The 22,943-nt window shown below is 46.2% G+C and overlaps 8 protein-coding genes across 8 annotated transcripts; 3 read left to right on the plus strand and 5 right to left on the minus strand.

Moving 5' to 3' along the window:
• Positions 1-815: 815 nt before the first annotated feature.
• On the minus strand, positions 816-2,370 carry DFL_008931 (uncharacterized protein; the record flags this gene model as incomplete). Its single annotated transcript, XM_067638739.1, has 4 exons — positions 816-1,107; positions 1,159-1,386; positions 1,444-1,719; positions 1,790-2,370. The coding sequence occupies 4 exons, from the start codon at positions 2,368-2,370 to the stop codon at positions 816-818; spliced, it is 1,377 nt and encodes a 458-aa protein (XP_067486597.1).
• Positions 2,371-4,178: 1,808 nt separating this feature from the next.
• On the minus strand, positions 4,179-5,495 carry DFL_008932 (uncharacterized protein; the record flags this gene model as incomplete). The annotated part of the gene is made up of 2 exons (XM_067638740.1): positions 4,179-4,619; positions 4,968-5,495. 2 exons carry the CDS (start codon positions 5,493-5,495, stop codon positions 4,179-4,181), a joined length of 969 nt encoding a protein of 322 aa, XP_067486598.1.
• A 1,058-nt stretch (positions 5,496-6,553) lies between these two features.
• On the plus strand, positions 6,554-7,580 carry DFL_008933 (uncharacterized protein; the record flags this gene model as incomplete). The annotated part of the gene is made up of 6 exons (XM_067638741.1): positions 6,554-6,584; positions 6,646-6,691; positions 6,752-6,766; positions 6,831-6,956; positions 7,032-7,097; positions 7,169-7,580. The coding sequence occupies 6 exons, from the start codon at positions 6,554-6,556 to the stop codon at positions 7,578-7,580; spliced, it is 696 nt and encodes a 231-aa protein (XP_067486599.1).
• Positions 7,581-7,849: 269 nt separating this feature from the next.
• DFL_008934 (uncharacterized protein) lies at positions 7,850-8,717 on the minus strand (the record flags this gene model as incomplete). Its single annotated transcript, XM_067638742.1, has 2 exons — positions 7,850-8,541; positions 8,612-8,717. The coding sequence occupies 2 exons, from the start codon at positions 8,715-8,717 to the stop codon at positions 7,850-7,852; spliced, it is 798 nt and encodes a 265-aa protein (XP_067486600.1).
• Positions 8,718-10,035: 1,318 nt separating this feature from the next.
• On the minus strand, positions 10,036-10,806 carry DFL_008935 (uncharacterized protein; the record flags this gene model as incomplete). The annotated part of the gene is made up of 3 exons (XM_067638743.1): positions 10,036-10,151; positions 10,207-10,558; positions 10,672-10,806. 3 exons carry the CDS (start codon positions 10,804-10,806, stop codon positions 10,036-10,038), a joined length of 603 nt encoding a protein of 200 aa, XP_067486601.1.
• Positions 10,807-12,258: 1,452 nt separating this feature from the next.
• DFL_008936 (uncharacterized protein) lies at positions 12,259-13,831 on the plus strand (the record flags this gene model as incomplete). The annotated part of the gene is made up of 6 exons (XM_067638744.1): positions 12,259-12,747; positions 12,828-12,874; positions 12,936-12,995; positions 13,067-13,425; positions 13,496-13,627; positions 13,704-13,831. 6 exons carry the CDS (start codon positions 12,259-12,261, stop codon positions 13,829-13,831), a joined length of 1,215 nt encoding a protein of 404 aa, XP_067486602.1.
• A 1,089-nt stretch (positions 13,832-14,920) lies between these two features.
• On the plus strand, positions 14,921-18,604 carry DFL_008937 (uncharacterized protein; the record flags this gene model as incomplete). The annotated part of the gene is made up of 15 exons (XM_067638745.1): positions 14,921-15,202; positions 15,337-15,634; positions 15,726-15,965; positions 16,025-16,065; positions 16,134-16,283; positions 16,355-16,458; positions 16,511-16,526; positions 16,589-16,676; positions 16,740-16,915; positions 16,991-17,024; positions 17,081-17,212; positions 17,270-17,477; positions 17,567-17,807; positions 17,869-17,958; positions 18,029-18,604. 15 exons carry the CDS (start codon positions 14,921-14,923, stop codon positions 18,602-18,604), a joined length of 2,676 nt encoding a protein of 891 aa, XP_067486603.1.
• A 1,358-nt stretch (positions 18,605-19,962) lies between these two features.
• DFL_008938 (uncharacterized protein) lies at positions 19,963-21,305 on the minus strand (the record flags this gene model as incomplete). Its single annotated transcript, XM_067638746.1, has 4 exons — positions 19,963-20,206; positions 20,271-20,816; positions 20,896-20,975; positions 21,036-21,305. The coding sequence occupies 4 exons, from the start codon at positions 21,303-21,305 to the stop codon at positions 19,963-19,965; spliced, it is 1,140 nt and encodes a 379-aa protein (XP_067486604.1).
• Between the last annotated feature and the right edge of the window lie 1,638 nt (positions 21,306-22,943).

Raw genomic sequence — 22,943 nt, forward strand, 5'->3', positions numbered from 1 at the left:
ATGGAATCTCAGTCGATGCTAATGTTGTTTGATGAGAGAAGAGCAGTAGAATTTCAAAAGAGGAATCGAAGTCGTTAATAAAGCAAACTTATGTCATCGCCACCAACCGGCTTAGTTAAGCTCAAGCAAGTTAGATTGGTTAAACAGTTCGGTTCAGAATGAATCATCATCCGATTCATACCCAAATTTTTCGCGGTGGACATCGCCATCCCCAAAGCAGCAAACGAGCCAAGCTAAACAATTTGGTTCCTGACTCTTAAACACACCTGTCCGTACAGGGATTACTGATAACCGTTCGTTATCGTTTCAACGGTGCTAGCTTGGGACCAGCCGGGTTTCACCATCGCAAGGCGGACATTATTGTTAAGAAGAGGGATTCTTGGGTTATATACAATCGGTACTTGTCCACCAACATCATTATTTGATATTATATAATTACACGAAATTAAAAAGTAGTGGTTTATCGATCTCTGGTAAAAGAACGGAATGAAAATGCCAGTGAGTCCCAGGGTATCATCTATAATACGCGTCTGCATCTGTATGGCTTCCCGCCTCATCTAAGTATCCACCATACTGATACCTTAAATAGAAAGAAAGAAAGAAAGACAAGCTGACGAAAGGAGATAAAATAATGCCGGAGAGGATAATGATAGTAGAAAACAGAAAGAAAACGCATAACTCCGCCCCATGCATTAATCAGATGCATATGAATGAATCCCGGACAGGAAAAAAAAAAAAAAGGGGGGGGGGGGGAAGCCAAGTAAAAGATAGGCATATTCGCTAAGAAAAAGGATAGATTCGAGACCGCAAAGATCTCACTGGGCTTTCTTATGCCTCGTAACCTCATCGTTGATAAAATCGTTGATATTTTCAAAGTATCCAGCTTCCATCACAGAATCGTTGTGAGTGCCGTTCGGGAAGTCTCTCCAAACTTTGATTGGTGCTTTGGAAATTGCGTGTAGTCGTTTCATGTGAGATGGTGGTACTAGTTCATCTTGTAGTCCGCTGAGGAATAGCACGGGGATTTTATTGATTTTCGGGATGATGTCTTCGGAAGGCCAGACTTGATGGCAAAGTCGGGTGACATATTTGGCGGGCGGGAAGACACTACTCAAAGTTAGTAACGCATCATCCAAGATAATTACGGAAAACACTTACTTCGGAATAACATCTCTCATGCTGGTAAAGGTATTCTCGAGGATAAGTCCAGAGAGCTGGTCCTGATGTTTGGCAGCAGTCGCAATTCCGAGTGCTCCTCCCAAAGACTGCCCATAAACCACCACCTTCGTCCCTTTGGTCTCGTCGTTTTTGAAGATCCAATCGAGCGCCGTTTCAGCATCGACTTTAAGTCCCTTTTCGTCAGGTTTTCCGGTACTTAGCCCATACCTATCACAAGATTAGCCTTCTGATCGATCTCATTCCACGGAAAATATAAAACCCTACCCTCGGTATCCCAGCATAAACACATTACACCCCATCTGCTCTGCAAACACCTTCGCAATCGGAATTCGATGCCCCACGTTTCCTGCGTTGCCATGAAACATCAGGATTGTAACGCCTTTTCTCTGAACTCCCTGTCCTCTTAAAAAGAACGACCGGAGAGTCTCGCCATCAGGAGTCTCGAGGTCGATCTTGTCCCAATTGGTCATATGAAACTTTGATGGGTCCCATAGTTCGGTTCGTGCCTCTGGTGGGAAGTGGCGCGGATAGATCAGGTCACTATTCAAATATTAGCCTTCCTACTTATTTCCTCTATTTTTACTACCTCAGTCGGGTAGATAGAACGTACTTTTGCTTGAAATATAGTGCAGTAGACAATAAAGCAGCAACACCTGTACTGGCCGCGATTGAGAACTTGAGATATGAAAAGGCGGTGGTATTGACCACATCGGCCCAGAAGTTTGACATCGTACTGCTGGTCGATTTTCGGCTGTAGCTAGTAGCCGTGGACAATCGCTTTCGTGATTTTGTGAAGGACCGTCTGGGAGGAGGCGGTGATGGGGTTGGCGGTGGCGGCCGTTGGGTCGGTTCAGCCGGTGGTAGTGGTTGTGGTTGTGGATTGAGTGGCTGGGCGGAAGGTGTGTCCGGGCTTGTGTTTAGAATAGCGGTGTGGAGCGATTCAAGCGAGATTTGAACGTGTTTGGAATTCGGACTGGCTGGAGTGGTGAAGCCGGGAATAATCTCGTCGGTCGGGGAAGTGGAAGGAGAAGCGGTTGTGGAAATGACGGGAGGAACGGATAGCGGGCGGGATGAGAAGATGTAAAGGAGTTTCGGCTTCCTGGATGGCGGTTGCGGTGGAGAGGGCGGATTCGACGGAGACGGAGTCGAAGAGGAAGAGGAGGAGGAAGTTGTTGATGATTGATGTGGCATCGAGTTTGACCGGCGACCCGGTCCGCTCGCCAACAGGACAAGCAAGCACCGGACAAACAAAGAGAAAGGTAACGGGGGAAACACTCAGTTGCCTGTAGTACAACAGACAATTGGAGAGAACTCGAGAACAGCAGAGATCGTGAAGATGGAAATGGTGATTGAAATGGTGATGGTGAGGAATAAGAACAACAAGAAGAAGAGGGATTGGAGAATAATTGAACTGGTGTCGGAAAAGAATAAAGAAAATTAAAAAAATAAAAAAATTCATTCTAAGAACATTCTACCCAGCCTTAGCATGCAGCCATCCCACGGAAGCGACATCGCCAAATCCACAATTCCCCTCCAACCTTTTGAAATTCGCAATTAACAGGGGGTGGTTGACAGGTTCTTTCTTTATTATCAGGATCGATGGGCTATTATCTAGTGTAATCATCAGCAGGGTTCTATCGCGACCTCCCCTGCTATCATCTCTACAATTGACAGGGTCCTATGATGCTCTGCGAAATTGCAATCTCGTCTTTTCCATATTATTAGCACTGGCACAGACATTTTTTGGCCCCCAATGCTGCCTGGACCTGGAGCTCGGATGCACTTTGCCCTTCGATACATCTCGTCAAATGATCATTCCTTCCAAATCACCCTTCAATTCACGGTCACGCGCAATGTATTCATTGTTTTTTTAAACCGTAATCTCAAGATCTTAAGACTTTCGCTTTTGATATGCATTGTGCACCAACACGGTTTGGTTAGCCTGGTGATAATACTGGATACTATAGTCTCGTGTGTCTGTCGCCACTTTTAACTATCCCGAGGTGGTTTGAGATCGATCGATCCTGCAGGTGTTTCAGCAGCCATGCCAAAGAACCTCGAATCGAGGATACCGGCAATGGCACCAACACACATGCGTGTTGTATTTTGCAGTCCCAATTCTTCCCAATCGAAAAGCTCAGTTTCGACTCGACGAGAACCCGCCAACATATGTTAGCATTTAGGACTATACAATAGGCGCAACTTGTTTCAAGTATGTAGCAGTTCATCTCCGGACTCAGCTTTATAAATGTTATTACGTTAGAACACCACACATTAAAAGCACAGCATTACAGAGTCAATATGGCTCCGGAGGGAGAGGTACCTTATTACCTCGAAGGGCCAGATAGAACCAGTGCACCCAATAATGAGCCTGGAGATGATGGTGGTGTTGGGCCTAGTAATTGGTACCTACAATATTGGATGGATGGGGAAGGTGGTTCTGACTCAGGATCTCAGAGTAGTCAGAAACGGGACGTTGTTGGGGGGCTAGTTACGAAGGTAAGGTCCAAGGGTCTGGGAGACACCTTGAACAAGAAAGCAACGGATCGAATAGCTTGCTCGCAGTTTAAATAGTTGAGGTAACTGCAAATACTTTTAAAGTTAAGCGTGGATATTAGGTTTACATTGATAGGGTACTACGGCTTGGTCTCGGTCCTGCGATCTATAATTTGGTTATTGTATGTTCAGCTGGCCAGATGTTGCAGATTGAATTGGCATGAGAGGTTGGTTTATACTTGGTCTCGTATTAATATTATAATGTTTAGGGAAAACTTCCGACAAGGTCTGAGTACAAGGTAAAAAAAAACTTCAAACGTCAAGTCAATATTTAAAATATAGGACATGGATACTATGCAATAGGTAGATATCCAGGCCAACAGTAGCTAGAACTCCGTTAATACATGAAAATCCTAGTTTAATTTGTCTCGCCGCCAGACATCTAGACTCCTCAAATGTGTTGGATGCAAATCAAATATACACCTAGGTATATCCATACAAATCTAATCCCTCTCGTCCGCAACTTCCCCGCTAACCCCATTGCCTTCTCGCACAGGATAACCATTTTTATCTTCAGACATCTTATCCGATAGCAGTGGCAAACTTTCTCGCTTCTTAAACCCTCTCCCTTTCTCATTCCCACCCGGCCCCGGATTCCGATCCCATTTCCCAGAATCAAAGAGTCCGTTGACGGAAGCTTCTTCGTCGTGATAGGGATTCTCTCTCACAAATTCCAGAAAGTACGGCGGTTCTCCTAGTGGGGCTACATTCAAGCCGTCAGGTGGCGGGGTGAAGCCAAGTCTTTGTCCTGGCACCGTTGCTATGAGAGGGTCTACCAACCATTCCCATCCTGGGTTAAATGCCCGAATACCTGCAGGTATTCTATCGATTGCGTTTTGAAACTCTTGTATGGGGGACATAACGGTTGCAAGGTCGACTTCCGGCTGTCCTAATTCTGCAAAACAGTAGCAACCTATAGTTCCGACTCACAAAGCAAGGAGAAGATATTTGATTCAATGTTAGTGACCTTGTTTTTTATGCCATTCGTGTGAAGTTTGGTCTCATAGAATACGTAATCTATAAGTATATGGATACCAAAAGTAAGGACGAGAAAAAGAGAAATCCGGAATTTGGGAAAAATAAAAGAGGGACCCCTTACCCATCATAAAATCGCATTTTCTCGGATCCCATGCGCTCGTGCAGTGTATAGAATCAGGATTCGGTATAATCAAGCCATTTTCATTACAGCGAAGGCTCGTGCAGCATTCTAAACACCGCCTTATCTTTCGCACCTGGAACGCCCCCTGCGTATCTACGATATCCTTGAAAAGTTCGATGGTTGCCTCCCACTGGGCTTGTGGGATTCCACTTGCAAGATCCCACGGTGTCTGCCTGGTTACTATTCTTTCCATCTGCCGTAGCGTCCCGTCGATTGATTTGCAGCGTATATGCATTCTCCCAACATAAAAGAATGAGGGGTCTACAACTCGTTGGTTCAAAGTTGAGGTTTCTAAAGTATCCGGAGAGGACTTTGAAGTGGTGCCAATAATTCCGGGCACCATAGAGTCGAGTGTCTTGGTTGTGGTGACCTTGGGAGTCAAGGTGGCACTGTGGAGCGATGCGGTTGAGGTGAATTTCAAGTTCGTCAGGCTTGTAGCAGTTATCCACGGAATAGATACAGTCGTGTTTGGAGCTGTAAGGTTACTAGATACCATGGGAGAGGCAATGGCTACCTGGGCCGCATTGAGTAGAATGGCTAAGATGCAGATGCCGGTGCCGGTGCCGGGAACAGCATCATCAAAACCATCTTTGCGGGACATACTGGAACGAAGTAGAGGCAGCACAAGGAGGGCTATAGTATACTAGCGTTGCGAAAATACTCTACCATATTTCGCTTAGAAAGATAGAGCTGGGAAATAAGGAAATTGACGAGAGTCTTTTTAGACTTGACGGCCATTTAATATGTGTTAATATTACATGGTTAATTGACCATGCACGGATGCTTTGGAGTCGAGAGAAAACATTAGCGCCTGGACTTGAGGCTAAGGAAACATACCAACTTGGTTCCACTGTGCTAATGCAAGATCTTCTGTGGCTGCCTCACAAGAAGTACGATCGTGTATCCAGATGCACCGGCGCCACGAACTCATTACCAAGGCACAGCCACGAGTTAATGTCAGTTATGTGTGCACGTGTTAGTCTCGACGCTGGTGTATGCAATTGCACTACAGAGTGCCGCCCACAAATTCAAAACGATTATGGTTGGGTCAAGAACAGTCGGAACTAGTTGCTGTAACAGGCTTCTGAAATTGCAGCACTGGCAGCACGCTGGCAGCTGACCTCGAGACTGCGGCATTGGTATCTATATATATAGTTATATGCATCGACATCTGGCACTGAAACTACTTGAGACCAACGTTATAAGGACCTTTGAGCGCTTGCGGGAAGCTTTAAATACCACATTTTTTTACATAATCAGGCAGTGGCTCCGAGACCAATAAGGCAGCAGATTAAGACCTATGATCTTTGTTTGTACTAAAAGCTTAAAGGTTATGTTGTTACGAGAACTGTTGGGTTTTGCCAAGTTGCAGACTGTTTGAACCTCGTTGACAACCGTATGCCTCGATACCAAGGTGTTGGATTTTCCACAGCCCCGTGTTGTACCATTCCGGACGGGCCTTGACCCCGGCGTCCCAGTCCATTCCCCGAGCGGCCCCGGGGCCAGCACACGCGTTCAAACCTCAACCCTCCAAGCTCCTCCACGCAATCCCACTTCCAAACCCTCACGACCCTATCACCATCATCCCACAGGCTTCAAAAACCCACCCCATCCGGACCCTCGTACCTTACAAGTTCGATTACACTACAGCTATCCACCATGGTCTCTAGAACCGGGAATCTGACCGAAGGTCCGTCTCATATCCGTCTTAAAATCAAGCTGCGAGCGTAGCTAACGAAGCCCGTCTATAGATGGTATCCACGTCGACATGGAGCACCTCAAGAAGGGAGAAGTAAAGTACGTCATCTATTCATAAACATCATTGTTTAATCCTATAGCTGACATTCATCTCTATAGCCTAGGAACCTCAATGTACGTCTTCCCATACCCCAGCCGACCGGACGAGAGCAGCAGGCTAACGAAGGGGGATATATAGTATGGCCATCGAATTCGACGGTGGTGTCATATTAGGTGCAGACAGCAGAACTACAACGGGAGCATACATTGCTAACCGTGTCACCGACAAGCTGACGCAGATCACTGACTCGGTATGGTGCTGTCGGTACGTATTCCCCCGCGTCCCCGATAGATTACCAACAAAAGGCTCCGAAGCTGAACTTTTGACGTCTTCATCTAGTTCCGGCTCTGCCGCAGACACCCAAGCTGTCGCTGATATCGTTCGATACCACCTCAACCTCTACGAGTAACCCTCTCCCTCCCATATGACCAACCCCTCTCATAACACAACACTAATAGCATGCACGCATACAACAGAACCCAAAACGGCCACCCACCATCCGTCAAAACCGCCGCTTCGATCTTCCAAGAAATCTGTTACACAAACAAAGACGCCCTAACAGCCGGTATCATCGTAGCAGGTGTCGACCGTCATCACGGTGGTCAGGTCTGGAATATCCCACTCGGTGGTTCCCTCCATAAGTCGAAATATACAATCGCAGGAAGCGGTAGTTCCTATATCTATGGTTTCTGCGACAGCTACTGGAAGGATGGGATGACCAAGGAGGAAGGTATGAAGTTTGTGAAGGAGGCGTTGAGGGAGGCTATCAAGTGGGATGGGAGTTCGGGTGGTGTTATTAGGATGTGTATCCTGAGGAAGGGGGAGAAGCCAGAGAGACATTTGTTCTTGCCGGATGAGGATTATGCCAGTCCTGTGAAGTCGGCGTAAGGATTTAGATTTTAAGTTCTTGGATATAAAGGTTTGTTGACACACTACTACCACCTGAGATATCAAATATATGGGTATCATGCATGAAATTCGAGGCATTCGTGATGAAAATGCCCTTTGTCTAGGCCGGTCATAATATACAATTCAACTCGCTAAAACGCCGATATAAAATAATACAAAGGGAGACGGAAAAATATGTCGTAGTTCGGCCAGTCGTCTTTTTCTCTTGTCTCGTCATCAGACTCCTCTTCCCACACAGAGATCTCGGTCTACTCGATCCTTGGTGGTGGAGTCTTCCCGTCTCTCCCTCTTCTATCACCGGGACTTAAACTCCTCTCCGCCGTCCTCCTCAGTTTCTTCACAATATCTAGCATCTCGTGCCTTCCACGCATAGCATCCCACCCCTTCCCTCTCAGGCTCATTTTGACCCCCTTCTTTGCCGGTGTGTCCAACATCCTCTTCAACAAATGTCGCATATTCATGCAAACATGGACCCCGCAGTCATAAGAATTTCCTTGTTGAGGTGTATCGTCGTCTAGCTCGTAAAAACTGAGGGGATACCCTATCCATTCTTCGACTTTCACCGCCACGTCCCTCGCATGCCGTCTATTAGATCCTCCTAGTGAATCATAATGAAACGCAGCTCTATCTTTAACGCTAACAACGAGCAGAGACCAATGACTGCCTCCTTCGGGGAGGTTTGGATCTCTATTGTCGTTTATTGGGAGGAATAGGTGTGTCGCTGATGTTATCGGTGGGAGAGCGGAGAGGATGTTTAGGATTGACGGTTCAACGCGAAGGAGGAAGACCATCGAGGGACGGAGGAGAAGGATACCATCGCAGTCACTGTGGGAGAGCATTTCCCGTTCGAGGTACTCCTCCCAGAAGGCGATGTTGTTGTCTGTTAACCAGTCGTTTTCGAGACAGTTTATGTCTTCTTGGTAAAGACAGATGTCATGATCTATTCGGAGATATTAGCACCAACATTCATCATTATAAAATACCAAGGAATAGGGACTAAAAAAACTTACAGCTCAAATAAGGCATATCGGCCTTTAACCGATCGCCATTCCGTCCGACTCTGTCACGAAGCGAATCTAACGCTCCGGACAGACGGTTCCGACTTCTTGTGCGCATGTGCATCGCAACGTCAGCGAATGCACCGGGAGAGATGTAAGGAAGGAGATCGTAGAGGTAGGAGATGGAGTCCGAGAAACAATTGTTTTGGAAATCCTCGCCGTAGGAGTAGTCGACGTCATATGCTAGGTCTAAGTCGTAGTATTCCTCTGGGTCCAGATCTCCGAAGGCGAGGGGGTCGAGGGGTAATTCGTGAATGGTCTCCAGCTTGGAAGATTTTATGATAATCGTTATAAAGAGTAGGTGAAGTTTATGAAGATGAAAGAGAAGGAGAAGAAGATGACGATGTCGGAGGGGCTTATAATATGACTGCGACGACTATTGCACTGCACTGCTGATTTGACGTCGGGCGGCGGCGGCGGGTGACCGCAGACGGAAGAAGGAAAGAAAGTGTTGTGATGACGACGAATCGGTCGGGTTTATCCGTTGAATTTCTGGGGAATGATGTATGGTATAGTAAACGAGATGGAGTCAATAGATGGCCGCCTGGGGTAGATTAAAATAAATTAAACAAATCAAAATAGCTTCTCGCGAAAGAGACGATATGATGACTGCGGCAAAATGCACTGCTGCAGGTGATATGTACCCGACTGTAAATAATATATACACTCGAATTCCTGTCCTAACCGCTGGTACTTATGTCCTCGGCAATGTCTGTAAGCCGGTATATGTACAGGTACTTCCTTGTATCGTAGGCATCCCCGCAAGGACGCAGCGGATGTCGGTATAATGCATGCAGCTCAAGCATACATAGAACACAAATGTAGGTACTCGTACGCAGCATCCTAACCCAGATCCTCCCAACGTGACTGGACTACCGCATGCCAGAAGGGGGTTTTTTGTGGGCTTTTGTCCATAATCCTTAACCTGATTCGATCCGGCAGAGGACAAGGCTGGCCATTGGGCGTTTGTCCGACTCGCTTGCAGCTGAAGCAAGGGAAATGTAATGTATGGTGATTGTGACGGGACCGGTCATTCGCTATCCAAGGCAGGATGCGGGCAAACCAAGCCGAGAATAGCAGCTGCAGTGTCTCCATCCGGTCTGAAGATGCTACCGTTGCTTGTATTGGTTCGAAGGAACTAAATGAGATCATATCACTGCGTACTTCCAATACTTCCTGGTACCTTTTCTGCAACTAACTCCTTTTCCCCCTGCCTTGATTAAAGTATTTCCAAACCAGATACTCACAAATAAAATAAAATAAAATAAAATAAATATGTAAGATTGAAGAGATAAAGAATGAAGGAAGGAAGGAAGGAAGGAAGGAAGGAAGGAAGGAAGGAAAGAAAGAAAATACAGTAAGGGAAACAAAGAAGGTCAGATGAAACCCAGCAGCTGTTTGAACTTCAGATATGTCGCCCAGCAAAGTAGGCCGAACCCGATACTGAACGCTCCCATCCCTAATAGCACCCGGTTCTGTATCGAGAATGCCTCTGACTGCATATTAGCCTTTTTTCCTGAATCGACGTAATTAGGATCACAACTTACCAGCGCTCAGACTGCGTGCCTCCCGTTGTTTCTCCGCCAGTGTCTTAATCTCCAGCATCTTAGCTTCACCCCGCTCGCCGCAATCCTCGGAATAACTACTGCCCCGCCGGCTACTACTCCGTCCTGAATCGCTATCGTGTTCAAGAGCACTCGTTCTCCCCAAACATGGTTCTGTAGCCGACCTTAGGTCATCCTTAGGGGTCTGAGGTATCTTCCAATATAGCCAAAAGTATAAAAGCTGCTGTCGCTTTGTAAGGACACCATGCTGTCGGTCTTCTTCCAGTCTGCGTTTTCGGTCGACTATGGCAAGGGAGAGTATGAACGAGAGGAATAGAATCGGGGCCAAGATTGTCTGTAGAAACCATTTAATTTCTCAGTCAGTACCACCATCGACTAAATTCCCTTTCGATTAGTACTTAAAATGATAAGTACTTGTATATAACATAAAGAATAGAGAATTCATACTCTCGTCAAGAAATTATCTTTCACAAAACTAGGCTTGTCGGAATCATTATCATCTGTCGTCTTGATCTTGGCTGGTGCGGAATATGACCGTGATAGTGATGACGCAGGGGAATGGTCTGGGGATGCTACGGTCATCGTGGTCGCGTGTTGGCGAGCCCCACCATGGGAGAGATAGTGATAAGATTAGATAGTGTCTTGAAGTAGGTCGTCAGTTGTTTAGAATTGAATATAGCTAGGATAAAAAATAAAATAGTACAAGTGCTATCATCTGGGCGAGAATTGAAGTTCAAGTTGAAGTTCAAGTCAGAGTTGAGGTTGCATGAAACTGGCTGGCTTGAGGGGTGGTTGGAGAGAATGATCAATTCGGGGAGTTAAGCAAGCTAAGAGGTAAGTTTGGGAGATTATTAAATTTGAAGGTTGGCGAATTATTAAAGGCAATGAAACGATCATCGAATATAAAATCCCCAACGGCTCTTCTAACTTCATTTTATTCTTAAATCTCTCCCCGCGCGGGTTCGAGTAGCCAGTTACGGGAGTTAGCTATTGGTAAGCTTCACCGCCTCATAATCACTTCACAGCCTGTATATCGATTAATACGTACTAGTGTACGCGGACCCGGGTATACGTAGAGCATGGGGGACGATTCATGTCACTATTCTCCGTTTCGCAAGACGCCAATAAGTCCATCGGATTTCTCTTGAAACATGAACAAGTCGAAGAACCAGGCCGTGAAAGAACAAAATATGGCTGCAGATCGGAGCTACGGCTTCCCGCCGTCTCGACGATGACATACCTGGCCCAACCGACGAACATGGTTTGCTCGGTAACTTAAAATTTGGGTGCTATTTCTGGTCGGATTCAAACCCCGGACTTGGCGAGGAAGCTTGGGCCGTGCAGGGGTGTCCGAACCCGGTCGCTTTTATCGATTACGACGAATTCAATACGAGATGCGACATCAAGTGGGATGATACCGTTATATGCAATTACAAATCGAGATGGCTCATTCCTCCATGATGCATTCATTAATTGCACGCATATGGAGGGGCGACGAAAGCACCGAGGATCCAATGCAATGGTTTCGCCCTACGCTGTTGAATCCCGACCGCAGGGCCCTGTCTCATCACACTGTGCGTAAATTGGGTTGGAACTACAAGGGGGCTTAAGCTTAACCTTGGAAATTAGAGAGACGATGTATCCAACTGTCCATTCTAGAAGACATAGATGGCTTCCGTGCAGATACTCTGTTGGACGGACGTTCGAATTCTTGGACAATATCCGACACCTCAGAGCTTGCGCACGCAGTTGGCTGTTACTCACTGGACGACAAATGAAGCTAGCGTCGCAACGAGGGAGAGCTTAGGACTTGAACCGCCACCGATATGCATGGCCATGCCTGCGACATTGAGCTTCGAGGCTGAAGGATTTTGGACCGCTTTCTTCCTCTTCGCCGGCCAGCAAACCATCGACTCCTCTTTTTTCTACTCCAGATGACAAGATCCTCTTTCATACATTAACCGCCGGATTTCATAATCCTGCACAGCTAATATTTTACTAATCGCCTCGACCTATACTAGCAACCTGACTACAATGCTGAAGCGGATCCTAAAGGGTCGGAACCAGACCTCAAAAGACCATTCGAACTCGAGCTCGCGGGCCCCACTAGCATACGATGAACGCACCGTAGGCCCGTCTTCGAGTTCAATGAGTGCAATGAGCGCCGCACCCGTCGATTACCGCACTAGCCCGCCGAAGACATACTCTGCCTCTTCGAGTCTGAGCATCGCACCCGCTGAATACGGAGGGATCCGCCCTGATAACGACCCGTATTTCTATCAGCCACAGACGCAAAGGTCACCGCTACGGCCTTATAGCGGCAGCCAGTTCCCACCGGTGCCCGAATATAGCCAATCTTCACCGACAAATCCGTTTGGTTCCGCCAATGAGGTTCAATATGAACTTGCTACCCCAGCATCTTTAGTATCGCCGGCTGCGATCGATTATACTAGAGGACCGCCACTGCCGCAGTCACCTTATAGTCATGAACTAGAGTCTTCACCTATATCATCGCCAGCAGCGGTTAGTTATAGTCCAACACCGGTTGAGGGATATGCTTCGATAAATGCGCAAGTACAACCCCCCCTCGAAGACCGGTTCAGCAATATACGAGCTATGGAAATCCCGGCGAGGATGTCACAAACCAAAGGTCGGTCTACTCATAGATGTGATAATAAATTAGCTTATAAATTCGTTAAAACCATCTATAGACCCCCATATAACTACCAAGAACACACATACCCCCCGCAAACCCCAGCGCCCCTAAATACGTTACCCAAAGCGAAGCTCAGAGGACCCAACCTCGTTTCGAAAACACATTCCCAGAATCCGGCAACTCCAGCGCATCATCCCTCTACAGTCCACCGTTCTCAAGCGTCAGCAACTCCACAGCCCCAACATCAGTATATTCTTCCGACCGTCCTAACTACGCTCAAAACACTCCGAACACTTACGCCGATTCCACAACGGCATCTACCGATGATCCCAATGTCTCCAAATTCGCTGTCCGCATATTTTGCCAGCGGAAACGAGGGGAAGAGGATACGCACGAAGAATTGCCGCGAGATATCCGTGAGTTTAGACTTGCGAATTTGGCACTGATTAAGCTTGCGGCTGGTGGGGAGAGGTATGTGCTGCTTGATGCGGTGTTTGGAGAGCTGGATAAAGCTATTGCGCCGTTGCTGGAGAAGCATTGGTATCGTATGTCTTGCCCCCTTTTTATTTTTTCGGAGTGATTGGGCGTGGTTGACTAATATGTTTGTATGGGTAGTTACGCTAGATACAACAGTTCAAGACCATTATGTCCCCGGTGGGAAGCATGTGGTGGCCATCGGGAATATTATGGTGGCGTATAGGGGAACACAATCAACCTTATACGCTGACTTTAAGAAAGATGATGACTGTAAGTTTTCGCATTAATCCCGCAATCCACGATTATACGCAAGGCCACTTTTACTAACCAAATCGGCTTTTTGTAGATGCAAGATTCAAGCTAGAGATGGAATATGCGATGAATACCATTCGCAATAGCAATAGTAGCAGTTCGCCAAATGACGAGAAGCAGCTAGTCTCGTTCCCAGAGAAGAAGCCAAGATATAGGTATTAAGAGTGGGTAGCTCTATTAGCCCAAGAGGCGGTCATGTTTTATTTGTAAACTATTGTAAGTAACTTCGGTTTTTATCAGTGGGATTGGGAGGAAATCGGTGTTCAAGGCGTTTATTGGGAACGATTGGTACTGAAGAGTGCGGTCGTAGTGTAACTTACGATGTATATCCTTTTGTATAAAGTTGTAGTATGAACAAATTTTATATTATATACCGACCGGGTCTGGGCACGAGGCAAGTAGACATCTGGATGATGCGATTGTGTAAAAGGAAGAGTGAGATCTTTGTAGGGATATCGCCCACCGCGATCGCGAAAGGGGAATCTAAAGTTTTAGGAACGAGCCTTCAATAGATCGGGTCTCTCTCGTTTTGTATTGTTTATGGTACGTAGGACCAGGCCTGGGTACTAGCTTCTTCCTTCTAACTTCAACTATAGCTAACCCAACTGCCTACCCGGGCCAACTACTCTCCGGTAATCCACAATTTCAAGTGCCAATGTTGCATGACAGAAGTTACAATCATAAATTCAATCCCGGAAAGAGGGGGGACGAAATGTAGAGGAAAATTCACAATGAAGAAAAAGATCTGCCCCCCAGCCCTACTTCTAAATCTGTGATACTGTCTCCCGCTGCGATAGTACAACTGTATTGGATTCTTGGCATACTAATATATATGGACTCTATTATTATATCTACTCTTCTTTACCAATAAAGGATGATTTCTCGTAGCATATATATGTTATTTGATAGAAACCTCACAAGAGTCCATCATTCAGTGATCTATATATCTGGTCCGTGAGACCTGAAAACAAATATAACCGAGGTATTGTAGGCCGTGGACTTCGAATGACTTGAGGGCATATGAGAATCGATAGAAAATGCCCAAAGTATTGTAATTCCATACTCTGCAAGGAAATTGTTGGATTTTGATGAGGAACTTCAAAAAGTGCGTTGCCTTCAAGTTCATCCACATCCTGAGAAACCAACCTCATCGATTCTTCATCAATTCTAGCCAATTAGTTCTCTTCTCACCATTAAAGATACCTTCAAGTAAAATATACACCCTGTCTCCCATACACTCATGCTCCAAAAATGCAATCCTCCAGTCCACAAACAACTACTTCCAACCGCCCAGGTACTCGAGGTGCAGGAGCCCGACCTCCTAGCCGTCCTCGAACCGCAGGCTCAATATCAGGAGGCACAGTTTCATCCCAACAAGTCATATGCGCTCTTACCGAGCCCCGCGGTGCCGTGGCTCAAGTCGGTCTTGCATTCGTTAATGTCTCGACGGCTGAGTGTATTCTTTGCGAGATATGTGATTCCCAGACTTATGTTCGGACGTTGCATAAATTGGCGGTTTTTGATCCTTTAGAGGTATGCCAATGTCGATACATGTCCATCTCTACGGAATTTCAAGATATTACATGATGTGAAACGACCTACACGTCAATTACACGTAAGTCAAGATTGAATTCGTTCCTGACCTAACCTTATCTCTGGCTGCACAGATCTTGATACCAGAAACTACCCTCCCTCCAAGAACATCCAAACTTCCCGGTATCATTCAAGAAAACCTGCCAGGTGTCCGACTGACCACCCTGCCACGGAAATACTACAACGAAAAGATAGGAATGGATTATATATCCCGTCTATCATTCAAGTCTGAAGCGGAAACGGTACAAGTCGCAATATCAGGAAAGTTTTATGCTATCTCTGCAGCCGCTGCGGTAATTAAGCATATCGAATTACAGTATAATATTGGGTTTGTGGGACATAGTTTGAGGGTTCGGTATCAGAGTAGTGAGGGTATGTTGTTGATATTACCTTGTCGACAGGTTTCCTTATCCCAATGAATTGGGGCATATGCTAATTACTTCGATTTCTTTTAAACTAATAGGAGCAATGGTGATCGACTTCAGCACTGTCAAAAACCTTGAACTGATACAAAATCTACGGAATCCGAAAAGCGGAGACTGTCTCTTTGGTTTGCTGAATAACACGGTCACGCCGATGGGTGGAAGGTTGTTGAGGTCGAGTATTTTGCAACCGTTGACGGATACTAGTATCCTAGAGGGTAGACTTGATGCAGTTGAGGAGTTGGCTACCAGTGAGGAGATGTTTTTTGGGATTAAGAAAGGTATAGAGTTTTTGTGGAAATTTGGGCGCTATTTTGAGGGATGCTAATGATTATAACAGCCCTACAGGGATTTGGAGATATGGACAGGCTGCTTACGTCGGTATGTTCCCAGAATCCGAAGTACGAGTTTTTTATTTATATTGCATGCTAAATTTTATGCGGCTTTAGCTCATCACTGTTCCGGTCAACTCATCACTCAAGTTTTCTGAAAAATCGATCAATGATGTTATACTCCTTAAAAAGGAGCTGGCTAGTATTACTCCGATACATGATGTGTTGGTGGGGTGTAATAGTAAGCTTTTACTAGCGGTGAGAAGTGTAAGTTATTTCCCCATTTTAGCTCCTGGGATATATGTCTTTGTGGATTGAATTGCCGATAGCTTTCTTAGTTGTGTAGCTCCGAGAAATTCCAGACGGTGCAGGATCTTATTGACGAAGCGATTTCGCCGGATGCTGCATGGGCGAGTACACCGGTCGATTTGCGGCATCAAAGGTACTTTTACCCGTGGTATTAGATGAATAGAGGCTAATCCAAGGTGAAATAGGTGTTATGCAGTCAGAGTAAGCCCTCAAATTGCTTTGTTATATATACCTAGGTAATAGCACAAACTAATAGTTGCCAGAGCGGTGTCAACGGTCTCCTCGATGTTGCCCGTCAAGCTTACAAAGAGGCTACAGAAGACTTGCACGTTCTATTTCAGGAGATTGCCCGTATGTTTTCCCCCATTTTCCAACCATATAATACGATGGAATTCAAACCAACCAGCTTTGTAGGAGAATATAATCTCCCAACGTTGGAAATTAAATACGATGCCCAAAGAGGGTACTATTTACGTCTTCCGGTCGCGGATATTGAAGATGCACCGTTACCACCAATCTTCGTCAATATTATGAAAAAGAAGAAGTTTGTGGAGTGTACAACTTTGGATATTATGAAGCGGAATGCTAGAGTACGTTTCGTATAACCTCGATTATATGTCCTTAGACGCCCACGACTGAAACCTGTAAATTTTTATATGGGTTAGATTGGTGATGCCATGACTGAAGTTCTCTTGATGAGTATGGAATCTTGAATATGACCTATAAGACTTATTTTTTGCTAACATGGCTTTCAGGTGACCGAACGATACAGAAGCTCATTGATGCTATCCGAGGTGAAATGTTTGCTCTATACAAAGTATGCGAAGGGGTTGCAATGCTTGACATGATAAGCTCCTTTGCTACCCTTGTGACATTCTATGAATATAGTGTGTATTGAACCTTCTATTCAAAATACAAGAAAATATGCTAATGCACCCCTCCAGCCCGCCCAGAATTCAAAGACACCTTGGCGATAAAGGATGGCAGACACCCCATCCGCGAGAAAATCCATAAGGAAAAGCTGATCCCCAACGATGTCTATGCTAGCCAACAGACTAGATTTCAAATTATCACGGGGTGTAATATGAGTGGGAAAAGTACATATATCCGTCAGATCGCACATATGACGATAATGGCACAGATTGGTTCTTAGTATGGGAAAATTCCACTTCTTTTCTCTTCCTTGACTCAGTAACTCATTCTTTGTCATATTTGAAGTTAACGGAAGATATGTGCAATAGCGTCCCAGCATCCTACGCCTGCTTCCCACTAACGACCCATCTTTTCGCCCGCGTCTCAATGGACGACGGCATCGAAGCCAATGTTTCGACATTTGCAGCAGAAATGCGAGAGACGGCGTTTATTCTTAAGAATGCGACGGAAGGGAGTATGGTTATTATGGACGAGCTTGGGAGGGGGACTTGTACGAGAGATGGGTTGGCTATTGCGATTGCTGTTTGTGAGGCTTTGATCGAGAAGAAGGTTGGTCCAGTGTTTTGTTCTCGAATGAAGTGGTGACGCGGCTCACTGATTCTGGGGATAGGCTTTCGTATGGTTTGCTACGCACTTCAGAGAGCTTGGGGCAGTTCTTTCAAGAAGGGTGGGTGTTATTTCTTTGCATATGCAAGTTGAAGTGGGTATTCCTTTTCAATTTCATCCTCTTGACCGCTATTCTGACGACGATGATATCCAACTATCCAAAGATGAAACCGGACCAAAACCTCACCTCAATGCTTTACAAAATCGCCGACGGCCCCGCCACAGAAAAACACTACGGCATAAACCTCGCCCGAATAATAGGCCTCCCATTAACAATAATCACCAGAGCCTCCGAAGTCTCAAACACAATTGCCCAAAACGCAGAACTTAAAAAGGTGACTTCAAGGGGTTATAGAAAGTCTGAAAGACAAAGACTTATTCTCCGGCTTGTGGAGCATTTGCAACAGGCTAGAGGGAGTACGATGACGAATACGGCGTTAAGAGGGTGGTTGGCGAGATTACAGGCTGAATTTGTGGAAGCGATGGGGAGGTTGAAGGATGCGGATGAGGAGAGTGAGAGTAGTGAGAGTGAGGACGATGAGACTACAACTGCTACTACAACTGAAGGTAATAGTCGTGAACGTAATATTAGAAATTGGGATGATGATGCAATGGATACATCGGGCGACGGGATGCCAATACTCATGCCATCTGAGCGGGAAGATAGCGAAGAGGAAGAAGAAAATACAGAGACCACTGAGGCTATGGAGACCAGTAAAACTAGCAGCTATAATGGATAGAGCGGACTTACGACGACGAATTCACATTCGAATCTACGCTCCTATGATTCCGAAAATGCCGGGGAGCCTGGAAGTGGTGTTTTAGATGAGGAGATGGAATATGTCGGGTACGCGCCGAATACTTATAGTTCCAGGGATCTTTTGGAAGGTATCGAGGAATTGAGCGATGTTGAGGATCAGATTTGGAGATATACGGTTGATACCAGGCAGCTGCATGGTAGGTAAGGGAAAGCCTATCAAATAAAGGATGGAAACTTTGAAGGCAAATTGTGATATAACAAGGGCCCGTGATCAAAGCTATAGGTACTCTACCCAACTTATGCCTTGTATATAATAAACCTATGCCTGAAACAAGAATAAAACTAGCGCATGCGGTGGATTGTCCCTATAAGAGGTACGGCTACTGGTCTAGTTAACTGATAATTAAGTCTGAGCTCAAACATGTAGTATAATGGGCACTGGTGTGTCTAAATGACACTAAATAAGTATTATAATCGCCAAGTAGATCGATATATAGATTTTGAATCTCAACCAGAAAAAAAGAAACAAAAAGAAAAGAATAATAAGGTAGTATTACAAAGGAGAAACTACTCGTGCTTCGTATTATCTGCCCGCTATAACCAGAGGGAAGATGGCCTTATGTTATGAGATCGGAAATGTATTTCATTGATGATCTCATTCGTGATACCGAAAGGATATCAAATGTTTGTAAATACTAGAAGCAAGGACGCCAGAAAGAAGGGACAAAGTATAAAATAAAGAAAAATGAAGGAATACAATATGCAAATTTGGAAAATGATACAACAGGGTGGCGCTTTAAAGGAAGGGCAGCTGGCTTGCTAAATGTATCGACTGTGACCGCCTGTTTAAACCATGTTGACAAAAAAAACACACACATAGATGTTTCGCTTTTTTCGTTTTCCTCCCCCAATTTGAACATCCCATTCTCTATATCTCCCTTATGAAGCCGCCGCCAAAAATAATGAACCTGTCGTGCGAGCTAAATTTTTTTCTTTTTTTTTTTTTTTTTTTTTTTGGATGAGAACAGATAGCAATGCGATTTATGTACTCCATATAAAGTGTTTCTCCCAGGTTTTTTTTTTTTGTCGGCAATTTTTGTCATGATTTCGCTTCCGAGGTTTAGCCGGAGCTGTATTAGGCTAATCAGTGTAGGGGAGAGGAAAGAGGTCGAGCTTTTCGGAATAGCAAGCAGTACGGTGGATTATAACTCGCTTCGTGATACCGATGACCAATTTCGAAATTGTAAGACACATGCATTTATTAAATGTTCGGATCAATGGAACAGCCGTTACCAACAGCATTACCGCCGCTATAGAGCGCAACAGAGTGTTCCGGTGTCAGTAATCGTCATCATCGTCCTGGCCGCGAGAGAGGGCTTTCGGTCCGTCCTTTCGGATTGGGATCTTCATGCCCTGAGTCGCGAAGCATCTGCTCAAGTCGGTGCTTTCGATGACACCGGGGAACTTCTTGGCAGAGAAGACTTGGAAAGGGGCGGAGAAAACGGAGGCCAAGATAGGAACAGAGGCTCCAGTAGTATTTAGGCGGCCGTTAATTCCGACGTTTACAAAGTTCATTTTTAGTCTGTGAGAATGCAATTGTTAGGCAAGCTACTTAAGACCGTTTTGGCATAAGGACGTTTAGCTACCTGAAGGTTCCCTCGGTTCTTACTGAAAGATCCTGAAGAACGAACCAAATCCCAATCTTGTTGTCGGGATCTGTTAACCGGAAGGCACTAGCGGTCAAGCTGCCGATGAGATTTCGGGTAAACATCCCGGACGGTGGGGGTTGCTGGGATTGCGAAGGCGGCATACTCGAGTTCTGCGGCGGCATTTGAGAAGACGGCGGCGGCAGAGGATACCCATTGGGTGGCGGGTAACCCCCCGGTCCGTTTGGATGAGGAGGAGGAGGAGGATAATAGCCGTGCTGTGACATTGGAGGGGGGTGCTGGCTATACGGGGGGTATACTTGAGGCGAGTAGGACTGTGGCGGGTACATCCCCTGTGGCGAGTATCCGGACTGAGAAGGGGCAAGTGGGTGAGGCGGCGGCGTCGGGGGCGGAGGTGGGTAAGATGATGATACAGCCGCGGATATTGAGGGAGAGGTCGCGGAATGCCTCACCAAATTCACTTCCCGAGTACCGTCTGCAGACCATAGATCGACTGTAAGGACGAAGTGGTTCATATCGATTTCACTGCACACGACCCTAAGTCAGTACACTCGCCTTGAAGGTGAAAACGAAGGACCCTCTTCGATTATCAATAAAAACTCACTTAATATCAATTTCATTCCCCGTTTCGGAATCTAGTACAATCAGACGTGCACATGGTGGAGGAGTAATAGGCCGTCGATCCTAGGAGCTTTGTTAGCATGGCTGCCACGCGATAATTGCTCATCGAAAACATTCGCTTACTTTGTCTCCAAACCCACACATCCGAGCTCTCACGGGTTGCTGGCCCACGACAAGCTTGTACGTCCGACCCTCGCTTCTAGAGCTAAACCCTTCCGACATCTGACTGGGTCCCGGCAGCTGGGGTGGCGGTTGCAATGTTGGAGGCATATTCTGATTCCCACTCGAGGATAGTAGATGGTTTGGCGGTAGCGAACCACTCCCGTTTGAATGCATAGGTGCGGTAGAGGCGTAAGGGTGAAATGGATGGTCCCGAGAGCTTGTAGTATACATTTTGGACGGTGGTGGTTTTTTATATAGATTTAAGTCTAGCCTTTCAGGAAAGAGGAACCCCCTGTTCGTTAAGATCCAGGGTGCACGGTTCGCTTTTTCTTTTTGACTTTTTTGTAAGCAGTGAAATTGGCGAGAAATTTAGGGTAGGAGCACGACCGTTTCGATGGAATGTCAGAGCTTCGGCTTCCTGCAGTAAAGTCGAGGTACACAACAGAGAATTCTGACAGGCGGGATTTTTCGAAGGGTGCTTTTGTGTTTTCCCTTGTGAAATGGTTTGGCCCGATTGCTCCGTAGCAAGCTAGTCGACGGCAAGGATAGGGCCTGGTTGCGAAATTTGACGACCGTTGATGATCACGGATTCTGATTCGAAAGTAACCCAGAATAATTCGCCTTGCTTCTGATCCCCAAATATCCTTGGAACTATATCCTCGAAGCGAGGAGGGAAGGTGGCTGGCGGGAGTTTAAGACCTCGATGCGAGTTTCAAAGTCGTACAACAAGTGGAAGGAGCACAATTGAAGTTTCACACGAGACTGGTCGTTGGTGGATCAGAGAAAAATTCGAGAATCCGTTAAATAAGATCTGTACCACGTTGAAAGGAGGACCTTGCTTATAAGCCGCTTATTTTGTCTCAACCAGAAGCTGCGACCCTCACTATACTCTAGAGTTTCAGTTTGTGTGCACCGGCGGTGGAGTTCGACAAGGCAGGAGCACAAATCCTATTGAATGCGAGCCCGCTGAGCCGGTTCGATCTGGTTTCTGTGTTATTGGGGAGGGATGATGGATGGTTCGTAGCAGGTTGCATTAAAACCAAAGCGGCGATAGTTGTCGTGAACGTTGCCAATGATTCCCTCCTGAGTTAATGGGGCCTCTGTCGTCTGTGATACAGCACTACCTACACCACGAGTCGGACCCAGAAGTGTGAATTGACAGGTTTGACGAGCTTTCGGAGTCGTATCTCCCGCAAAATGAGCCGTCCTTCGACAGGGCAATATGCAATCTGGACGTGACCGATGTTGTTCCGGACGAGCCTCGTAAACGACGGGATCGAGGGGGCGTTCGATGGAGAAGGGGAGACAGGAAAAAGGATTGGAGTTACTCTGGATCGTTAGAGAGGGACGGATAATAGGGAAAACCCTCCCCTAGGTGTTAGCTAAGCCCAGGAAATCGCCACAGCCGACCAACAACAAAGGCATCCCGCATGCCAGGTCCTTTTAGACTTTTGGAGTATCCTGACTGTCGGAATTCAGCAGCTTGGCCGAGAACATGGTTCTGGGAGCGAGGAATGAGGGCGGAAGGTTCGTTCATCACTTGGCTACTCCTCTCGTTCTGCGCGGGCTCGCTTGCATCTCTAGGCTCGGAGCTTTGTTGGCCTCTGCTGCCCTAATGCGAACAAACAGAGAAAAGTCGCGCATGACCTGCAGAAATCTGCTGGTGGCGTCAATCTGCATGCTTTTCCTGCCCCGAAAGGAACATTCGACAGCCATGCCTTTTTGTTTCTCGACGAAGTCTTCCAACTAGAATTCAAGTTCTCTCGATGTATATGCCACCGGCTGCTTCACAAAGATTGGAAAACCCTGTCTCACTGCAGTAATCTAGCATCTTGTGTGCGTTGGCTAGCGTAGATGGTACCTGACTCG

The sequence above is a fragment of the Arthrobotrys flagrans genome (assembly GCF_004000055.1).
Source record: "Arthrobotrys flagrans strain CBS H-5679 chromosome Unknown unitig_1, whole genome shotgun sequence".
NCBI classification, from domain to species: Eukaryota; Fungi; Ascomycota; class Orbiliomycetes; order Orbiliales; family Orbiliaceae; genus Arthrobotrys; species Arthrobotrys flagrans.